Consider the following 19,538-nt stretch of genomic DNA (forward strand, 5'->3'; position numbering starts at 1 on the left):
TCCACAGATAGGGCAGAAATATGGATACACTCTTTTGAAAAGAGAAGCACTTTGCTAATGTGTTGGGGGTTTTTTTTGGTGGCGGGGGAATTAATCTTTAATGGAAGTGATATTGGTAGGTTCTGAGAAATTGAAGCTATGCAGACCTTACTTTAATAAGTGGTTTCAACTTCAAGTTTTATTTCTTTGTTGTTTAATTTACAGCCTTTGGAATATATGAGGTGGGGTTTTTTAGTGTTTTAGTGCTTTCTTGCCTGCACTTGACTAACTCACCGCCTTTATAGCAAAGTACTTGGTAGAGGCTAGATTCTTATCTCTGACAGCAGTATTAGGGAGTGACGTACTGGTTAATGTCTTTTTAAACTTGGGTACTTTTATTTCCCTTTAAAACCAAAATAAAAACTTTACTCTCACTTGCTGACTTCCTTATGAATCCAAGATGAAAACTATAAAACCACAGAGTCTACGAGGCTTGCTGGGAACAAACACAAAGCTCATAGATTTTAGTGGATGTTAATTGTGTGTGGGAGTAAACCAGAGCATCAGGCCAGGCTGGGATGTCAGCCCACAGATGGGAGTCAGGATCAGGCCCAGTGAGGGGAACCAGGGTCAGACACAGCCCAGGGACTGAGGCAGGGCCGTGCTGATGGCTCCTGTTAAATGTTATATTGGTTTTCGGCATTTGTAGAAAACCATGAAATTGTCCTGCTACAGATGGTTCATGCAAAGAAAAAAGGAAGGAGAGGAGGGTGAAAAGGAAGACAGGAGAAAGAAAAGATTAAAAGAAAGGAAAAAGGCACAAAGCAAGGGGAGTACTAGAAAACAGCGCACAATTTCTGTTTGAATATTGAGATCTCTCACACTGCTCAGCCCTGTCCTAGCAGTGACCACGGCCAGCTGAGAGTGTGCCCTTGCCTTTAATAAGGAGCAGCTCGAAGTCTATTCAGCAATAGCCTGAGAAGCTGTAACAGCTGAAGGGAAGAAGCATGAGTTTCTAAACAAGCAAGAATAATTGTCTGTAGAAAGAAATCAGGTAACAGGCAATGAGGTTGAATATTATTTTTCAAGATTTCTGAGATGCAGGGAGGAGCAAAAACATTCTTTAAAGGTCAGAGGGTTGAACCTAAATTGGGAAAACTGGAGTAGACTTTGCAGGGTTGTAATGAAAGGGAGTGAATGGGAAATGAAGGAGAAAAAAGTAGAACAAATGGGGCCAGAATGGCCTGGGAAGAGCTGTGAAAACTTCCTGATTTTTTTTAATTTTTTTTTTTCCTTTAGTTTGCATTAGGATGTCTGGAAACCATCCTGGAAGAGCAAGTACTGTAGTACTTGGGTTACTCATTGTTGTGAAGGACACGGGAAATTTGAAATAATCTGATTCAGACCAGAAATTTGAGTTTCAGCTTTTAGCGTGTTTTAAAAATATCCTAGTAACTTTGTAACTAGCTGGTTTTTAGGTCACTCTCTGACTTCTCTTTTGACTCAAATTTTTTATTTTGCCTTTATCAGAACGAACTAAAGTTGAAAATCAGCACTACTGGCAATTCAGCAATAAGCCTGTGAGAGTTTTATCAGTGCGAGTAGGACAAACTTTAAAGATATTTATCACTAGGAAAAGGCAGCTCAATGATATTATCAAAGCTAATACTAAAATGTGGTAAAGATGGATTTTTCAGCAGTGATATGAAGAAAAACAAAATGTGGAAGCAAGAAGATGAATTTAAGCATAGCTGTAATAAAAAAAACCCAACATATTGAAACTGAGGGAGAGCTAAAAATTGCAAAATGAAGCCTATTTAAAAAATAAATGATGTTAAATTCATGTTTTATGGGAGTTTCAGGTAGTTATAATACAACTTATGGATACCATCATCCTGAGAACATGAGATCGTTTATCCAGGAGTTTTGATGAAATTATGACTTTTATTCTGCAAAGCACTGTAGTATTTTATTTGAAGTTTTGCTAAACTGAAATCCAAAGGTCAAGGTACCACCAACAAAAAACATTTAATGCATTATTAAAAAAAAAAAAAAAGGTATTTTACAAAAGGCCCAGAGAATACCTAACATTATGTTCCACTAGCGCTTGGTTTGATCCAAAGAATTTTTAACCAGAGTGCGTTCAATGTGCAGAGGAATGCAGTAAGAAATCATGTAAAATATATTTTAAAATAAATGAGACATGTGAGAGATTAATAAATCACTACAGCTTAAATATTATTTCTTGTTCTCTCCACTTTTAGAGTTTAAAAATAAAATACAGTACTAAAGGAGACTATAATAAAATTGATTTAGATTTTCAAAGGCTTTTCATAAAGTCCTGCACACACATCTGTTTGGAGAATGGGTAACCATGGAGTGAATGTTAAGGCCTTTGATGGGTTAAGAGCTGGTTACAAGGCACAAGCAAAGCATAAATGACCATTGCTCAGCAGGCAGTAAGATAAATTCTGTGATGCTCCAGGGGTCAGTGCTGTGGTTGGTGTATAATGTATTAATTAACAGGTGAATAGACAGAAGCGAAATTTGCCAAAAGGAAAATGGTGGTTTGGCTGGTGGGAGTGGGGGTTTTCCTTATCAGAAAGACAACACTAAAATATAATTTTATTTAATTTCTCTAGGTTAATGGAACATTTTAAACTATATTATCTACACTGAGAGAAAGGCTTTGAGCTAATTCATCCTCTCAGAAAAAATATGGCATCATTATGGGCAGCTGGGCAAAGATACCTTCTACATAAGTCTCAGTGTTTAAGATGTTAGCCTGTACTTTAAGGAGGATATTCACTGAATACCCCAAATAGTTGTTTCAGCTTTGATCTCCACAACCTAATACTCTTCCAGAAATTAAAGGCCAAGATAAGGATGATAAAATTAAAGAAATGTGGGGATTTTGAGGCAAATTAAGTCCAGAAGAGTTTAAAAAGACTAGGATTATCTATTTTGAATGTGCCAGACACCTTAAATAATGGATAGTAGCTTACTGTAATAGAAGTACCCATTTTCATAGACCATTATTACTTAGTTGCCGTTCAGATTTTTCCTCAAAAACATCTTGTGTTCTTAAAAGTCATTTTTTTAAAATAAAGATGATGGTTGTGGGGGTAGAAAAAATTTTATACCAAGTCTAGAAAATATAGGCAGAAAAAAATCAGTGAATATTGACTAGCTCCAACAGAATGTTTTGTGAATATAAGTGTGAATTGTACAATAATCTTTTAAAATAAAAACACTGGCATTCCTTGCATCCCCTTGCCTACACACACCTACGTACAGATATACACAAACTTATAACGAAAGCCAGAAAGGGTGTTTTGCTTTTGTTATATAAGCCATTTTGTGTCCAACAGCATGCAACTGCTTTCTTGAGGGGATTTTTTGAAGAGCTGCAGTTAGCTTTTATCTGAAATATTAACCTGAAGGGAGTTCCGTTTAGTAGTAATAATATTTTGGGGGTACTCACTGTATGAAGTCTTTGTTCGTACAAGTAGGGAGGAGAATGAGTGAGACATTTGAAATTGGTGAGACACATATGTCCCTGCAGCCATCATTTATTATCTTTTGTACACTTTGTGATGTACCCTTTCATTACATGATTGCCTACTATGCTGGCCACGAGGCACCTCCCTGCAGACACCGCTTGCCTTGGTTCTCGCCTGACATTTTCTCTTTCTGCAAATGACAATTCAATCAGGACAAAGTTTGAAGGTTTGGGTGGTTTTCTTCTATGTGTGTCCATACCTCACAATACTTGGTAATGTAACTCCAGACATCCCATTAATTTCTCTTAAAGTACAGCTCACCTGTAGTGCACTTGAGCAAATCCAAAATTTCCTGAAAGTGCTGCATTACCATGTCTATACAGAATAGTTGTATATACCCACAGATAAAGTAGGAGCCTTCTGTGAAATGCCTAAAGAGTTACTTAACACAATTGGGCCAAAGGGTCAGGACTTGGCCATAAATTCAAGGCACCCTGAAAACATTGGGTTTACAGTCCATGGCTATATCAGTGATGCAGTGTATTGGCAGTGAAGGCTGATTCTTCCTGAAAGTCTCGTGTCTACTGCAAAATGCTGTAGGATATTCATTATTTTGCATCTATCCTTTAACCATTTCATTGGGGGAAAAGCGAATCAGTAAACATCAAGAAGAGAAAACATGGTCTTGTGCTTTGGACAGTGATGTTTCATCCTTTCCTATACCACAGCACTTAAAGCAGCATGCTGCAAATTTTGCCCTCATTTTGCTTTTCCTCTTTCCTGAGTGACCAATGTAGACACATAGGGTTTCATATCCAGAACTGATGAGGATTCACATTTTTACTGATGAGTATTTAGGTGTAACAAAAGTCAGTGACCACTCTCTGAGCACCCTGAAAACCCAATCCAGTGATGTGAAACACACACATAATTATGGGCATTTCTTCATCCATGACAACCAAAATATTATTAATATATGTATGTGTATGCATGATAAGTCTATGCACAATGTGTGTTACAGTGATACCTAGATGGAAGCATACATCAGGTCAAGCAACAAAATATTTAAATCAAATCTGCTTCTCAGAAAAGCAGTTGGTCTAATACTGTCACCTTAGATAACAAAGCTGGTGAAGGGTTTAGAGCACAAGTCCTGTGAGGAGCAGCTGAGGGAACTGGGGTTGTTTAGCCTGGAGAAAAGGAGGCTCAGAGGAGACCTTATCACTCTCTACAACTCCCTGGAAGGAGGTTGTAGCAAGGTGGGTGTTGGTCTCCTCTCCCAAGTTATAAGTGATAGGACAAGAGGAAATGGCCTCAAGTTGTGCCAGGGAAGGTTTAGATTGGGTATTAGGAAAAATTTCTTCACCAAAAGGGTTGTCAATCATTGGAACAGGTTGCCCAGGGAAGTGGTTGAGTCACCATCCCTGCGGCGCTTAGGGACATGGTTTAGTGGTGGCCTTGGCAGTGTTGGGTTAATGGTTGGACTTGATGATCTCAAAGGTCCTTTTCAGCATAAAGTATTCTATGATATATTGTATGGTATGTACATGGTTTATGTAATTTTTCAGTAGAGTTTTATAAAGATTTTTCTTTTTAATTAGCAATATAATAATCATGACTGAAATGTTGTAAATTATGATATGAGACTAAGGCTTAAAAAACATTTTATTAAATAGAATCTTCTGGTAAGGCATTTAGAGTTCTTCTAGAAACAGACTTTGACAAACACTTCAAGCTGAATAAGGTGTTATGTTTGATTTGTTATTTATCTTTGAAACTAAATTGAGAAACTGTGCTGTCTTTGACAGAGTATGTCAGATATCCAGTAAGGAATAATTTTTAGATACCTCTTTAAAATACTTAAACTTTGCAGTAGACTATGTTTTTTTCCTCAGTTAAGTAAATTAATGGATTAATAAAATAAATAAATAAACCCTAGAAAAATTTCATCCAGAATGTTTAATCTATAACTTTGTGATTTCCTATATTAAAACCTTTTAAATCTGGATAATAGCTGAGCTTTTTTTATAACAGAGCATAATTTTTTTTAATGTAGTGTATCATTCATGGATTTTTTTCTTTATTTCTCTTTCCTGATAACCTGTGGTTTACAATGTTGCCAATCATTCTGGATAATTTTGTTGATTTATGAGACATACATGACTGTGATGGTTAGAAGCACACATTCTCTGCGTGAGATCTTCAGGGATCCTTCCTTCAACTTCTAGCAGTGTAGTGGTCCAAACCTTTAGACTGCCATGTCATTCTTGAATGATCTTACCCAGATCAGACCAGATTTTTACAGCCACTTAAGGCCTATTTCGAACAGGTGATTGGCACATAAGATAACATGTCTAGTCTCTATGAACATGGCATAGGGAAGATCAAATTTCTGAAAGACAACTACAAATGCTTAAATGAATGCAGAGCAACCAAGTGCTAGCCAGAGGGCAAAGCTGAATCCACCAGGGTATATGAGATCAGTCACTTCTCTGGAGCTCAAGCATCTGGTTTGTCTGAGGACAGTCTGGCTCCAGAGAAGAAGCTCTGGTCTTTGAGAAGGGTAATTCCCTTGGATCCAAACCCCTGGATACCCCAACGTGAACTTTCTTAAAATAGTGGTGATTAATTGTGTAATGGAAACATCTATTGCCTTCCATTTGGTATAGGGACATAGATGTCTAACTCTGAGATGTGTGAAGTAGGATGAAACCAGCCCAAGTTTCCTAACTCCCATTGATACCGCTAAGAACTGGAAACCTGTGCACCTGGAGGGACCTTGCTTTTTTGTGTCTTAATTATCCCTTTCTAGATTTCTGAACATTCACATCTACTTAAGGTTATAAAGAATTCAAGTTCTTGAGTAATAAGGCCGTACAAGTGCATCAAATTAGCTAGGCATTCATTTAATCTTGCATGTTAGTGAAACTTAATATTATATTGCTATGAACAGTAATGCCCAAATATTTTTAATTTTTTTATATCAATAATTTTATTATGTCACTTAACTTTTCGCTATCAGTGATCTTATTGTTCCTGTATCACTAAATAAAAATTGTAGCTGTTTTTAAGAACAAATATTGCAGTACAAATGGATTGCCATAGGAGAAAAAGTTAATAGAGAATATATTTTTTGAAAACAGATAATTACTTCTTAATTTTAGTATGTAGGAGATATGGGTGGTGTGGGAGAAAAACAAGAAAACCTTTAGATAAAGTATTATCTCTATGGAGCAGGGTAGTTCACAAAATAATAAAGGTCATATCAAGGCATGAATCCACCCATGGTGGTGTGCCAGTTTTCTGTTATGCTGATAATAGGAAAAAAAAAAAATCAATAGATGAAATAGAAGTAATTTTTAACTTTGTTGTTTCCCAGTTTTTCTCCAGCAGCTGTTCAACCTAGATTTTGTTGGCAGTGATCTTACTTTCAGTGCTGTTGAAAACTCATCTACAGAAAGGCTTTAAAATCTTTATTTGTTAGAATGACAAAGTCAGTAAATTAGAAGTGTTGCTATTAACTTGGGACCTGATTCTGTCAACATTTATGCAGGTGCCTAATTAATTCATGTAGTTAGACTGAGAAATGCTAATGGATCACATTTTTCAGTCTTAAGTATATGCATAACTGTTTTCCAGACTCAGACTAAGAAACCAGTACTTAATTTTTCCCAAAAAATATTGATTTGTTTCCGAATCTGAAATTCATAGCCAATCTCTCTGTACATAATAAATAAAGCATCCTCTATCTGATGCATTTACAAGTTTCAACTCCAGATACAGATTTTATGCCTTTGCCTGAATTTTCCTTGTAACTCTTTCACTGTTGAAATAAGAATATCCTTCTTTGTACAGTAAATGACAGATAAGAAACACTGGAGGTTTTGTGGGTGCAACTGAGTTAGGTATTTCCCCATACATCACTGTCATGGAACTCCTCAAGTGTGGCCCAACAACCTTAACTGTTCTTAACTCAGTTTCTAAAAATTTTACTGCATAAAATAACAACATATGCTTAGAGAAGTTGTAAGTAATAGCATCTTATTCATTTAAGATTTTTTCTTGCTTTTATAATCAAAAATGAGCACTGATGTAAAAAAATAAAATTGGCAAGCAAGCAATTCATAATATCATTTAATAGCTATTTCCATTTTGAAAGAGCAGATAATGTTCACGTGTAATAATGTAAATTAAGGACTAAATTATAGCCAGGTCTGCAAGGTCTAAATTGTTGAAAGAAGCTTTCAGATTCAGTTGGTAGTCACCGTGGTAATACATGTGGTCAAGAATGAGTACCTCATGTTCACCAAAACAAATAAAATGTAACTTTCAATCTCCTCCCGGTGGCCTGATGCTTATGAATCTACTCCTCCTCCTTCTTGAATGAATGAACGCAATCATTCTGTTGGCATCACTGTTGGCATCTCTCCAGTGGCACAGTAAGAAAAATGACTTGTGGGTCTTCAATCCAGAACGTTATTGGTGTAAGGCTTCGCAGGCTGACCTGAAGGACTTTAAATTTTAGGTAGAAAGGGAGAAAATCCCATACAGAGAGAATATGGAAAAATATGGAAGATCCTGTCATCTTTTGACACAGTATTCAAGGTGCAGCCTTACTGGTGCCAAGTACAGAGGGACAATACCTTCCCTAGTCCTGCTGGCCTCACTATTTCTGATACAAGCCAGGATGCTGTTGGCCTTCTTGGCCACCTAGTCACGCTGCCAGCTCATATTCAGCTGGCTGTCAACCAACACTCCCAAGTTCTTTTCTGCCAGACAGCTTTCCAGCCACTCTTCCCCAAGTCTGTAGCATTGCAGGGGGTTGTTGTGATCCAAGTGCAGACCTGGTGCTCATCCTTGATGAATCTCATACAATTGGCCTTCCCCATTGATTCAGCCTCTGTAGAGCCTTCCTACCCTCAAGCGGATCAACACTCCCGCCCAACTGGGTGTCGTCTGCAAACTACCTGAGGCTGTACTCGTTCCCCTTGTCCAGATCATTGATAAAGATATTAAACAGAACTGTCCCCAGTAACTGAGCCCTGGGAAACACCACTTGTGATTGGCCACCAAGGGGATTTAACTCTATTCTCAACTCTTTGGGTCCGGACATCCAACCAGTTTTTTACCCAGCAAAGCGTGTGCTCATCCAAGCCATCAGCAGACAGTTTCTCCAGGAGAATGCTGTGGGAATCAGTATCAAAGGCTTTACTAAGGTCTAGGTAGACAACATCCACCACCTTTCCCTCATCCACTAAGTGGGTCACCTTGTCATAGAAGGAGATCAGGTTTGTCAAGCAGGACCTGCTTTTCATAAACCCATGCTGACTGGGCCTGATCACCTGGTTGTCCTTTACGTGCCACGTGGTGGCACTCAAGATGATCTGCTCCGTAACCTTCCCTGGCACCAAGGTCAGACTGACAGGCCTGTAGTTCCCCAGATCCCCATTCTTGTCCTTCCTGTAGGTGAGTGTCACATTTGCTACCTTCCAGTTAACCAGGACTGCTGGTAAATGATGGAAAGTGGCTTGGTGACCACTTCCACCAGCTCCCTGCTTGGGTGGTCTATAACAGACTTCCACCATGATATCTGCCTTGTTGGCCTTCCCCCTGTTTCTTACTCATAAATACTCAACCCTATTGTCACCATCATTAAGCTCTAGACAATCAAAACACTCCCTAACATACCAGGCTACCCCACCACTTCTCCTTCCTTGCCTATTCCCTTGGAAGATTTTAGAACCATCCATTGCAGCACCTTGGTTGTGTAAGTCATCCCACTATGTTTCCGTGATGGCAACTATATCGTAGTTTTCCCTCTGCATTTCCTTGACGCTGAGGGGAGTTCTGATTTAACAAGCAAACGATTTCTTAAAACCTTTCACTTCTATATGTCCCTTTTAGATCTCTGGGCCTAAGAGTAGAACTTCAGAAGGTCTGCTTGTGACCAGACTAGCATAGCAAATACAGCATGTATCCCTGCCTGCTTTTTCTGTATGCTTTCATATTCATAGTCAGCTAAAAAAAAAAAGGAAAACAATAATTGTAGCCCAAATTAAATGTTTAGAAATTTATAAATATATATTTTATATTTATATAAATATATTTATTGTTTTTATATTTTTTTAAAAGATGTATTTCAAGAATAAAAATTAATTGAAATGGTCAAGTAAAATAAACATCTTTATCTTCTTTGTTGTGAAAAGAAAACCTGAGCAGTAAACTCCATCAGGGTATGAATAATTTCCTTGAGGAGTTGGTGGAAATTCCTTCATTTGAGTATTTTAAACGTGATTTGGAAATATCTTCTATATAAAGAGTATAGAAGCATTTATGTTATTTGGATTAAATGATGTTAATGAAACATACAAATGTATGTCTGGATACAATCACAAAATACTTTTTTTTTTTAACAAAAACATTTTCACATGTTTCTTGTACACATGCTACAAAAATCTCGGTCAGGCACTTAAAAAATGGGCATACTACTCCAACTAGGGCCTCACTGTGCAACTTGGTAGTATCTTCTCTCAAGTCTTTTTTTATGTATTGTAATAATTCTAGATTGATCTTTGCCATTTTTCACAATAGGATCACGTTGTTACACACATTGTAAGAATCTAGGTGATATATCTTTCTGGTTTGACAACATAACACAAGTAATTATTCCTTGAGATGCTTTTCTAATGAGTTCCACATCCACCTTATACTAATTTAATTTACGTTTCCCTTGTTTTGCTTCTAAGAATGTCATGTGTGGCCATGTCAAAAATCTCACCAAAGTCAAGCTTTATCATATCTAGTGCTTCCCCCAACCCGCTAAGTTAGCTGCCCTGTCAAGGAAAATGTGGTAATAGCTGAATGCAATGAACGTATTTTGACAAATCTATTTCATGTCTGACATCTGCTTATTATTTACAAGATAATTAAACATTAATTGTTTTACATCATGTTTCATTTTCTTTCTGGGTACTGAAATTATGCTGAATATCTTTTCCCTCTACCTTTATATAAATAGATATGTGCTTTTTCATTCTCTAAATCCCTGGAACTTTCACTGTTAATATTTTTCTTGAGCTCTCAGAGATGGTTCAGAAATTGCTTTGATTATTTTCTGAAGAACTGCAGGATAAATTTTACTATGCTCTGTTAACTTGAAGACATACATTTCCTTATGTTTAGGTAGATGTTCTCTAAACTGCCCTTTCCTAATTCAGGTCTATTGCACTTAATTATATTAAATACCTGACCACCTCTGCTGTTTAGGAAATTCTAGACAGAAATTTAAGGACCCTAAAAGTCCTCTTTTTTGTTGTCATTTTTGCATCTCTGGCATTACTTGTTTTATCCCTGTGACCCTAAAAAATTTTTCTTTTATTTTTTATTCTTTTATTCTTTATGTTTACTTGTTTGCATTGTATTTTTTTTAATGATTGCTTTTTGATTTTCAAGTTAAAGACTTCCTTATGCAATCATATTAGTCTCCTACTACACTTTCAAGAGTTCCATTAATTAAGATAATTTGATATATGCATTTATTAATACTCTTTCCAAAACTTCCAGCTCTCTCAAACTCCTTTTCTAATTAAAATGTTTCCCCTCTGCCTAGCAATGTTTTGTTAATGTTTACTTTTTTAAGTCTATTGTTGCTGTCGCTTTTTCCTGTTTTCTCCAATATATCCCAAGCACTTATGGCACTTATTGAACATTATCTTCATGAAAGATACAATTCTATTCTTTCATTTGTGTACACACACAACATATATATGCATGTATGTGTGTATACGTAGGCAGAATAAACACAATTTGAATAGATATATCCCCTTAAAGGGTTCCCCATTAACATCCAGTGAGTGACACTTAAAATCCAGAAACAGAAAGGTTGAGCTTATAGTTGCTCCCACTTGTCGTTCAAAATGTAAACTAGTCTTGAATCATGGTTTTTTGTGTTTTTCCTTTATCAGATAGTAAGAAAGATGCATAAAACATAGTTTTTATTATGAGTAAAGGATATGTAGTCAAGAAGAAAATGTGTTTTTCTGCCACAGTGGAAGTTTACTTCCTAGGAAAGATTGTCGCTGCTCTTGGTGAAAATGACACTGGAAATTCCCCTTTGTATTCATCAGTTGAGATCAGGCTACCAAAAAGTGTATTAAAAATACGGTCTAGGGAAAAGTTGATAAAGAAAGATAATATTAAAACAAAAAAGGCACTGAGTTAGGGATCATCTTTTCCTGTTCTTCGAATTATTGTGCCAAAATAATAAAGACAACGTTAGGTGTTTTGGACACCTAGATTGTAGAAGGTGGCAAATAGTAAAAAAAATGTGAATATAATGAAAATATGGCTGTCTCTAAGTCTTAAATTTGACCCAAGTTCTGTAAAGTTATAAGAATTAATCCCAGTGGATTTTGTATCCAGGTTTTTAATGAAGAGTTGATTCTATTTGTCCTGTAAGATATCAGAGCCCAGTCCTCCCACATTAATGTTAAAATATTGAAGAATGAGAGTAACTAAGTACAGGAGCATAGCTACATTGTAATTAGTGGGACCTGATGTTTATGTTCCTGTTTGTATTATTTGGGTTTAAGTTGTTAGAGGACTGATTTGGGGAACGTTTATCTTTCTGCATACATGATATGCAGAAAGGGATTATACCTTCAAAGGAATCCTGTATAAAATTTGAGGAAAAGCCTGTTGATACTTCAAGGAATGCCTTTAAACTATTTACATAAGTAGCAAATAATTGCCTTAAGATATGTATTTAAAATGCTCATACCACAATTTATAATAGCGTTAGCTAATATCGGTGGCTATTTTTTGTGTTATATATGTGATAATAGTGAAGAAACAGAAGGTTCATTTATGTACCTTCACAAAAGTACTGTACTAGATTTTACATTTTGTCCTGTATACTATTATTATTATTATTATTCAATATGAGCTAGACTGCAGTTAGTTATCTAAATTAGTAGGCGTAATGGCTAAATTTTGCTTTGATCATTTGGTATAATGCGTACTGTGCTCATTACAAGTTGTAAAGGTTTTTAATGTACTTTACTGATAGCTCAGATATCTTGCAGTCTTTTAAAAGTTAGTAAATCACACTTTTTAAAGGAAGTTTTACATTCTTTGTTGTGCTATTGGGGGAGAGAACATGAAGATCGTTATGTTCATGCTGTCAGAAAATGTGCCAGAGCTCTGCATGTGTAGACTCAGTACAAACCCACACCATGAGCTTTCCTAGGTCTTGAAATTATAACAACAGTATGTACCATGTCTACTGGAAAGTATTTATGCCCAAGGGCAGGTGAAAAATGTTCACGAAATAAGGTGTCTAATCTTATTGCCTTTCATTTTGTTTAATCTAGTTATGCCACGTTTTGCTGAACAAGTTGAGGTTGCCATTGAAGCTTTAAGTGCGAATGTCCCACAGCCATTTGAAGAGAATGAGTTCATAGATGCCTCCCGCTTGGTTTATGATGGAGTTCGTGACATCAGGAAAGCTGTTCTGATGATAAGGGTATGTAAGGCACCTGGGAAATAAAAGTTGGGACTTACAGGGAAGTATCACATTGGATGAGAGGAATATAAAAGCTTCTTGGAATCAACTTTATTTCAAAATAAGCCAGAAAAGCTTGACATTGAAACAAGTGTGAAACAAAAGTATGTGCAGCAAAAAAGAATTTGTAAGTAAAGAGGGTATTTTAGGAGATGAACCACAATTAATTTGTAGGAGAAGATTTGATACCAACTGCCAATAGGTGCAAACTTCGTTACTGTTTCCGTAGTAAGATCATTAATTTGCTAAGATCTTCAAAGTTTGTTTAGATTGTTGTGGTTTTTTTTTTTTCCTAATGTATGTGTGCTGCCTAGGATATGAGGTAAGTCTGGTTAAAATCTAAATGAATAAATAAATTATCTTGCTGCTCCAGTAAGCCTCTGCAGGGATGGTTTTGAATGTTTACTGAGGTAAAGAATGTGTCATTTCAGCGTTGACTAACCAGTTGATTCAATTTGCTTAGGCATCTTTTAAAAAAAACCCAACCAAATAAATTTGAAAAAAAACCAGAACAACATAATTATTGTGAGAGTGGATGTGTGTCTTGCTTTTCAGTGTAGTCCACAGTCAAAAAGTCCACTTAAAAAAAAACCCAAATAACAAACCAAACCTAGTTTGGACATCTCTTCAGCAATTGAAACTTTTATTTGAAACCCAAATTGCCTTGAATCCACCCCAGTGAAAGCCACGTACAAATAAAGCTATGGTGAAAATCACAGAGAAAACTTATGAAGTAAATAATAGTGCTAAAACAACACCTCATCCCTTTGACTGAACAGGTAGCGTACACTTGTGGTTGTGAGTATATTATGGCACTGATGTAAGACTTCAGGCAGTTGGAGCACTCCAGAATAGCTTCATTTTAGTCATCTGTCACTATGGATTAACATTTACAGAAAAAGCTTTTGACAGGCTTAATTTTATAACTGCAAAACATAAATTCCATTCCCGTACCCAGTGCTAACCTCAGGTAGCCTGAATTATAGTCATGACTGATGACAGGGGCAAACCCATCCTGTTTTCTGGGTCTGCATCACTGGGGTATTTGCAGCTCTTCTGGACTGGGATGGAAATGAAAGATCTGCATAGTAAAGGATCTCCATTTTTCCTTTGATTATTCACCTCCTTAGGCTGTAACAGCAGTTCCCAAATTTCTCTTAGGACAAGAACCACTTTTAAGCACATTTTAATCTTTTATAGTTTCTCATGAGTCATTTTAAATTGCTTCATGAGACACAATCATCAGGTGGGATCTGCTATAGACCCACGCTTTCCCATCCCCTACACAGAGTTCTGGCTTCCAGCACCCCCCTGTACATCCCAGTTGTCCCAGAGGGGTTGCCATGAGACTGTTCATACTAGGTGAGATGTTTCTGCTAAGCACAAAATACCATTTAAAATTCTGGAGTCACATTCACTTATTTCATTGCTGTCTTACTGTTAACTACTGGCTTGGAAAGCTGATCAGCATGCAGGCTTTGCAGTCTCCTTAGAAACATTCCAGGATACTTTTGCAATTGTATTACTACTACTTTCCGCTCCTTGTATGATATGATTTAATGAATTCTGCTTACCCAGATTAGGAAGAGGTATTTCTGAATTCAGACAATTAACTTATTTATGGAGCTAAATGTAGTATTCCTTACCCAGGCAGAGAACTAAAGCACATAAATGGACTCATTATCCTTGCAAGTTAACTGGGAAAATCCACATATATAAATTTATGTAGACCAGAGTTTGCTGAATCAGAACCTTATTTTCTGTAGAAAACAAAATTAGTTTCAGTTTGAGACACTCTTTAGCATTCCCATCCAAACATCTCACATTTAAATGGAATGTATAATTAAAAGGTGAGGCATTAAGCTATAAAAGATAGTCTTTAGAATATTTTTATCTAATAATCTATCAAATTCTCATGCACCCCTTTAATGCAGGCTGTAAAACTTCTTGTAGAATTTAAAAAAAAAAATAATTGCAAACTTTTTAGAGGATCTGACACAATTATTTTCAGGCAGTAATTGTTCATGTGCCTGCCATGAAAGACTGAATTTATCTGAGATGATTCTCTCATTCTATAGAGGAAATAAAACCACTTTTTAAATTAATTTTTGTTGGTATTATTACTTCTAGTAAGCTGAAGGGAAGGGGGATAATCTGTTCTTCTCTTTTCCCAAGAAAAGGAGATTTTATTATTCCCTATTGGAGGAGAAAGAAGACTCATTTTTGCATTGAGGACTATTATTGTGATCTATACAGAAGAAAAGAACTCTTTCACAACTTAAGAAATAGTATAAATAAATTTAGGAGTATAATTATAGAACCTAAAAATAAGATGGAAAATAATAACTGAGTTCCAACATCTTTTCTATTACTGCGTAGGGATCAAATCACACTTCGTTTTTTTTCATAGCTACTTATGAAATTCCCTCAGTTATTAGACAGAAACCCTCTCTACAGCGAGAAAGAATCACAACGGCACTTCTTCTCATTTTTATCTACCTCTAAGGCCAGTCTTCTCTTTTCACACATGGCCTTTGCTGTTGGCAACCTTGCCGTTAGTTGCATCTGCGTTAGCTTTAGTGTTACATCTTTTTGGATCAGGAGTGCGCTTTTGGAGCCAGTCTCCAGTTCTTCCCTCTTGCTGTGTTTTAGTTCAAATTCCAGAGTAGTCTTAGAGCATATAAACTTGATTGTTTGGGGTAATTCTGGAAGATGTGCTCTAGGACCATCTTAAATGCACTTCTATTCTATTCTAGCAGTAAGGGACTTCCAGTCCATGGGAGAAGGCTACAGAGAGTCTGAATAAAAATGAAATGAAGGTAGTGCATATGTGGGGTCCTGAACCCCAACTGTTTGGAAGGCTCTTGTACTCTTCCACACTTGTCAATGTAGACTTAGCCGTGATCACCTATGGGGTAGCCACCGTGGTGAAATCCAAAACGCTGCCACGTCTCAGATCCTCTGGGAAACTAGACTTGGTGCAGAATCCCGTCATATTTTTAAATAGACTATTGCCGAAGGGTGTTATGGGGTCCATTGTCTACACTGGCTGCCTATTTCTTCTCAAGTTGAGTTCAAAGTGTTAGATTTTACTGTAAGTCATTAAACAGCTGAAGGCCTGCTGTGAGAGAGGTTCTCTGACTTTGCCACTCAGATGCTGCTTGCAGCACCTGTGTCACTCAGGCTGCCACTGCCTTTGTACAAAAACAAATGTAGAGAATAGCATGGAATTTGAATAGAAAAGCATATTACAAAGGCTTTTTTTTTTCTCCTTAGCTTTTAGAATTAGAGGGTATTTTCATAGTAAAAAATGGGGGAATATCTTTTCAGTCTTTCCTGTCATTACAAGGCTAGCTTGACTTGGTGCTCACAGTGCTTAAATTCTTATAATTGCATCTTACAATTTTTAAGTGCATACAACACTATAGCATAGTGAGTCTTCTGTCTTCATCAAGTATATTTGAATTGGTGAAATATTAAACAAATAGCATTTATAAATCTATATGCCATTTTACAACATACATGCATAATTCACATTTTTATACTGCAGTTACAAAAGATAAAATTGTATTGATGGAAGATATTTTGTTTACAGCAAGATCTTCAGTCTATCAGTCAGATATTTAAAAAAAATATTCCAATGACTGAGAGCTGAAAGTCACCAAATTCGTATTAGAAATAAAGCATTTATCTCAAAAGAGAAAGTATATATTTACTGGGTGATTTATCTGGGATTGTGGAAGATTCTTCACTGAGAGAATTCATCTGAATTGGATGAATGAAATGAAGAATATGCTCTATGTGTAGTGGAGATACTGTATTTGAAAAAAATTAGTCCTGGGAAGTCTTATGGCCTGTGCTACAGAACAGACAGACTAAGAATTATGAAAATTGTCTATTTTTCTGCTGAAATAAATGAGTTCATAAAATCTGTTAGTTTTAAAAATTACTCTAGCACCTTCTGCCACTGGTGGTTGTCAGAGTTTTGTTTGGAAGCTGTCTCCAGTCTCAGATCCATAATTCCTACATTCTGTGACCACAGGTTCAGGTGTCTGCAAGACTGATTCAGTCTTCTGTCTTCCAAAGCAGATAAATTAAGTTCCAGACTTTGTTGTCTTGGAAACTAGGTTTTAAACACTGAGCTCCTGTTAGTTGTGCAGAAAAATTAGAGTTGTTGTGGTATGTTTAGAAGGCCCTGTTAAGAGTGAAAATCAAGGTACTTCAATATATTATTTCTCTTTTATACATTTGTATCTAAACAAATAGGAGACCCGATTATACATGGGCTACATCTCCAAGATAAAACAAAGCAACGTTGCAAGAGTGAAAAGCATGCAACATGTTTGAAATAGCAGCATACAGATAACAGTTAACTACTGTTCTTAATCTTAATGAAAACTATAGCTATTTTGGGAAAATGAGGGTGTTAAGTTCACCACACTTGGAAAACTTTAAGAGAGAGAATCTGAAAGTTAGTTTTGAATTAAACCTCACTTATACAGTGGGGAAATACTGAGATTTTTTGTGCTTGTAGTATACTATTAGCAGTTACGTTAACTTGTCCTTTGGGTTTGCACTATATTTTCTCCAAGTTCGACATCTATATCCATTAAGTTTCAATCGTTTTAAGACCACAAATTTTAAGATTATGAATCTCAGGCAGTAACAGCAATACATTTTTTTTTTTCTGAATGTTTCTTTAAGAATAAATCCCTGAAACATAGAATTTTCAGAATATTTTAGCTTTTTAAGAGGTATCCTCATGTCCTTGCTGGTTACAGTATTGAGGTGTAATATTTTTAATATTATGCCCTTCCTTTACTGCAACTCTATGAAAGCCTGGGAAAGGCCTGCACGTTATCTTTTATAGTCTTATTTATAAAAGTGGAGACAGAAGAAACTAAGAAGACTATACTTGTGGAGAGAAGGGGTACTGGTTTTACAATGACTGGTGCAACTGGCTAGTTGAATGGCCTTGGAGGACGGGGGAGAGCCAGCAGGTCTATGAAGAAGGGATTGAAACTCTCCACACTGCTCCTGTTCTTCACAGTAAAGCCTAGGCAGATGAAAAGCAGAGCCCTATGATAGGAAATACTCTCTTTTGCTCAGGGAGTTGTATGATTCTCTTAGTAGCTGGTTTGCTTATGGCAGATTTTAAAGTCACATCCTGCCCTCAGGCAGCTGAGCAGAGAGAATAAAGTGATTGAAGGCCATTGGAAAGCAAGACCGTTGGACATTATAATGATGGGTATCAATCTTTCTTTTTTTTCCTGTGGCAGTAAAGAAAAGATAAATTAATTTTTTCACCTCAACTTCATCTCCTGCCTATCCTGTTATATACAATATTTGTACATGCATCTCTTCAGAGATGCAGCCTGAGTTTCATTACCATACTGTCATACTTGTTATTTCTTCCTCCAGCGCTCAGCATCAAAACACATATTTAATTCAGACTCTAAGCCAAATGAAGATGGCTGTGTTTTACTCTCCCCATCATGTGCACTTCACCATGTAGCTAGCAAAGCAGCTGATTTTCCGTTACAAACAGTGATGTGCACTTCATGTTGGAAACCAGGCTGTAATATAAATATCACCAAAAGACTTCTCTACATTATGTTAGAGGGTTTGGACCAGTTCCTAGTGACTGAGCATCTTCACGACAGAGCTGTAATGACAACTGGCAATGATTAGCACCTCTGCTAGCAAACTTGACGTTGCCTCCAAGCATGAAATGCCAGCATGGATGATTTCTTCTGTAATGGTTGGCCCTCTAGGTTAACACTGATGCATATGGGTATCCAGTAAGGTGAGGATTTCTCTGAACAGTTACTGTTATCTTCTTTTTCTATTACCACTATAATGCATTGTACCTACAGAAGTTACTCGTGGCCAGATTGTTGTACTAGATGTTATTCAAGCACAAAATGGAATATAATCTTCCTTCTAAAGACTATTTTTGATTTTGCAGCATCTATATTAAATATAGTATTAATGATTTAAATTAGGCTGTCTCTCTGTGTATATTTTGCTCCTAATTTTTTGCTAGAAGGTGAAAAAAACAAACAGATCCATCAGTTACCTTTTTTCTTCCTCCCTCCAACATTTTAAACAACCTGAAGCCAGCATATACATAACTACATTTAATCAATCTGCCCAGAGACCCTCACACCATTTGTAGCACCAGCAATGGGGATAACATGGTTTCAGTTTATGGGATGAGGCAAATTCTGAAGCTCTGTATCTGAAAAGAATCATGTGACCCAACAAGATATAGCAGATTATAAACTTTACATTACTGATTTCAAAACCAGTTGACGTTATTTATGTTTTCTTTCAAGGGGAAGTCTCTTATTTGCTTTGATAACTTTTTCTTCCAGGATGTTAGTTACTTTTTCCCAGGTATTTACTTTCTCTTTTGAAGATTACATGGAGATTCCAGTAATATAATAGTATTAGTGTCCACTTATATATGAAATAACATTGTTTTGAATTAC

General features: G+C 36.5%; 1 protein-coding gene across 4 annotated transcripts in view; it reads left to right on the forward strand.

Annotated features, from left to right (window-relative positions):
• Window positions 1-19,538, forward strand: part of CTNNA2 (catenin alpha 2) — a 524,441-nt gene that overhangs the window by 460,636 nt on the left and 44,267 nt on the right. For all 4 annotated transcript variants that reach the window (XM_074865479.1, XM_074865476.1, XM_074865477.1 and 1 more), the window contains one exon: window positions 12,854-13,005. In XM_074865479.1, the coding sequence (XP_074721580.1) occupies window positions 12,854-13,005 (152 nt within the window). The remainder of the gene's footprint in view (window positions 1-12,853; window positions 13,006-19,538) is intronic.

This window comes from Strix uralensis, chromosome 4 (genome assembly GCF_047716275.1).
Source record: "Strix uralensis isolate ZFMK-TIS-50842 chromosome 4, bStrUra1, whole genome shotgun sequence".
In the NCBI taxonomy this organism is placed as follows: domain Eukaryota; kingdom Metazoa; phylum Chordata; class Aves; order Strigiformes; family Strigidae; genus Strix; species Strix uralensis.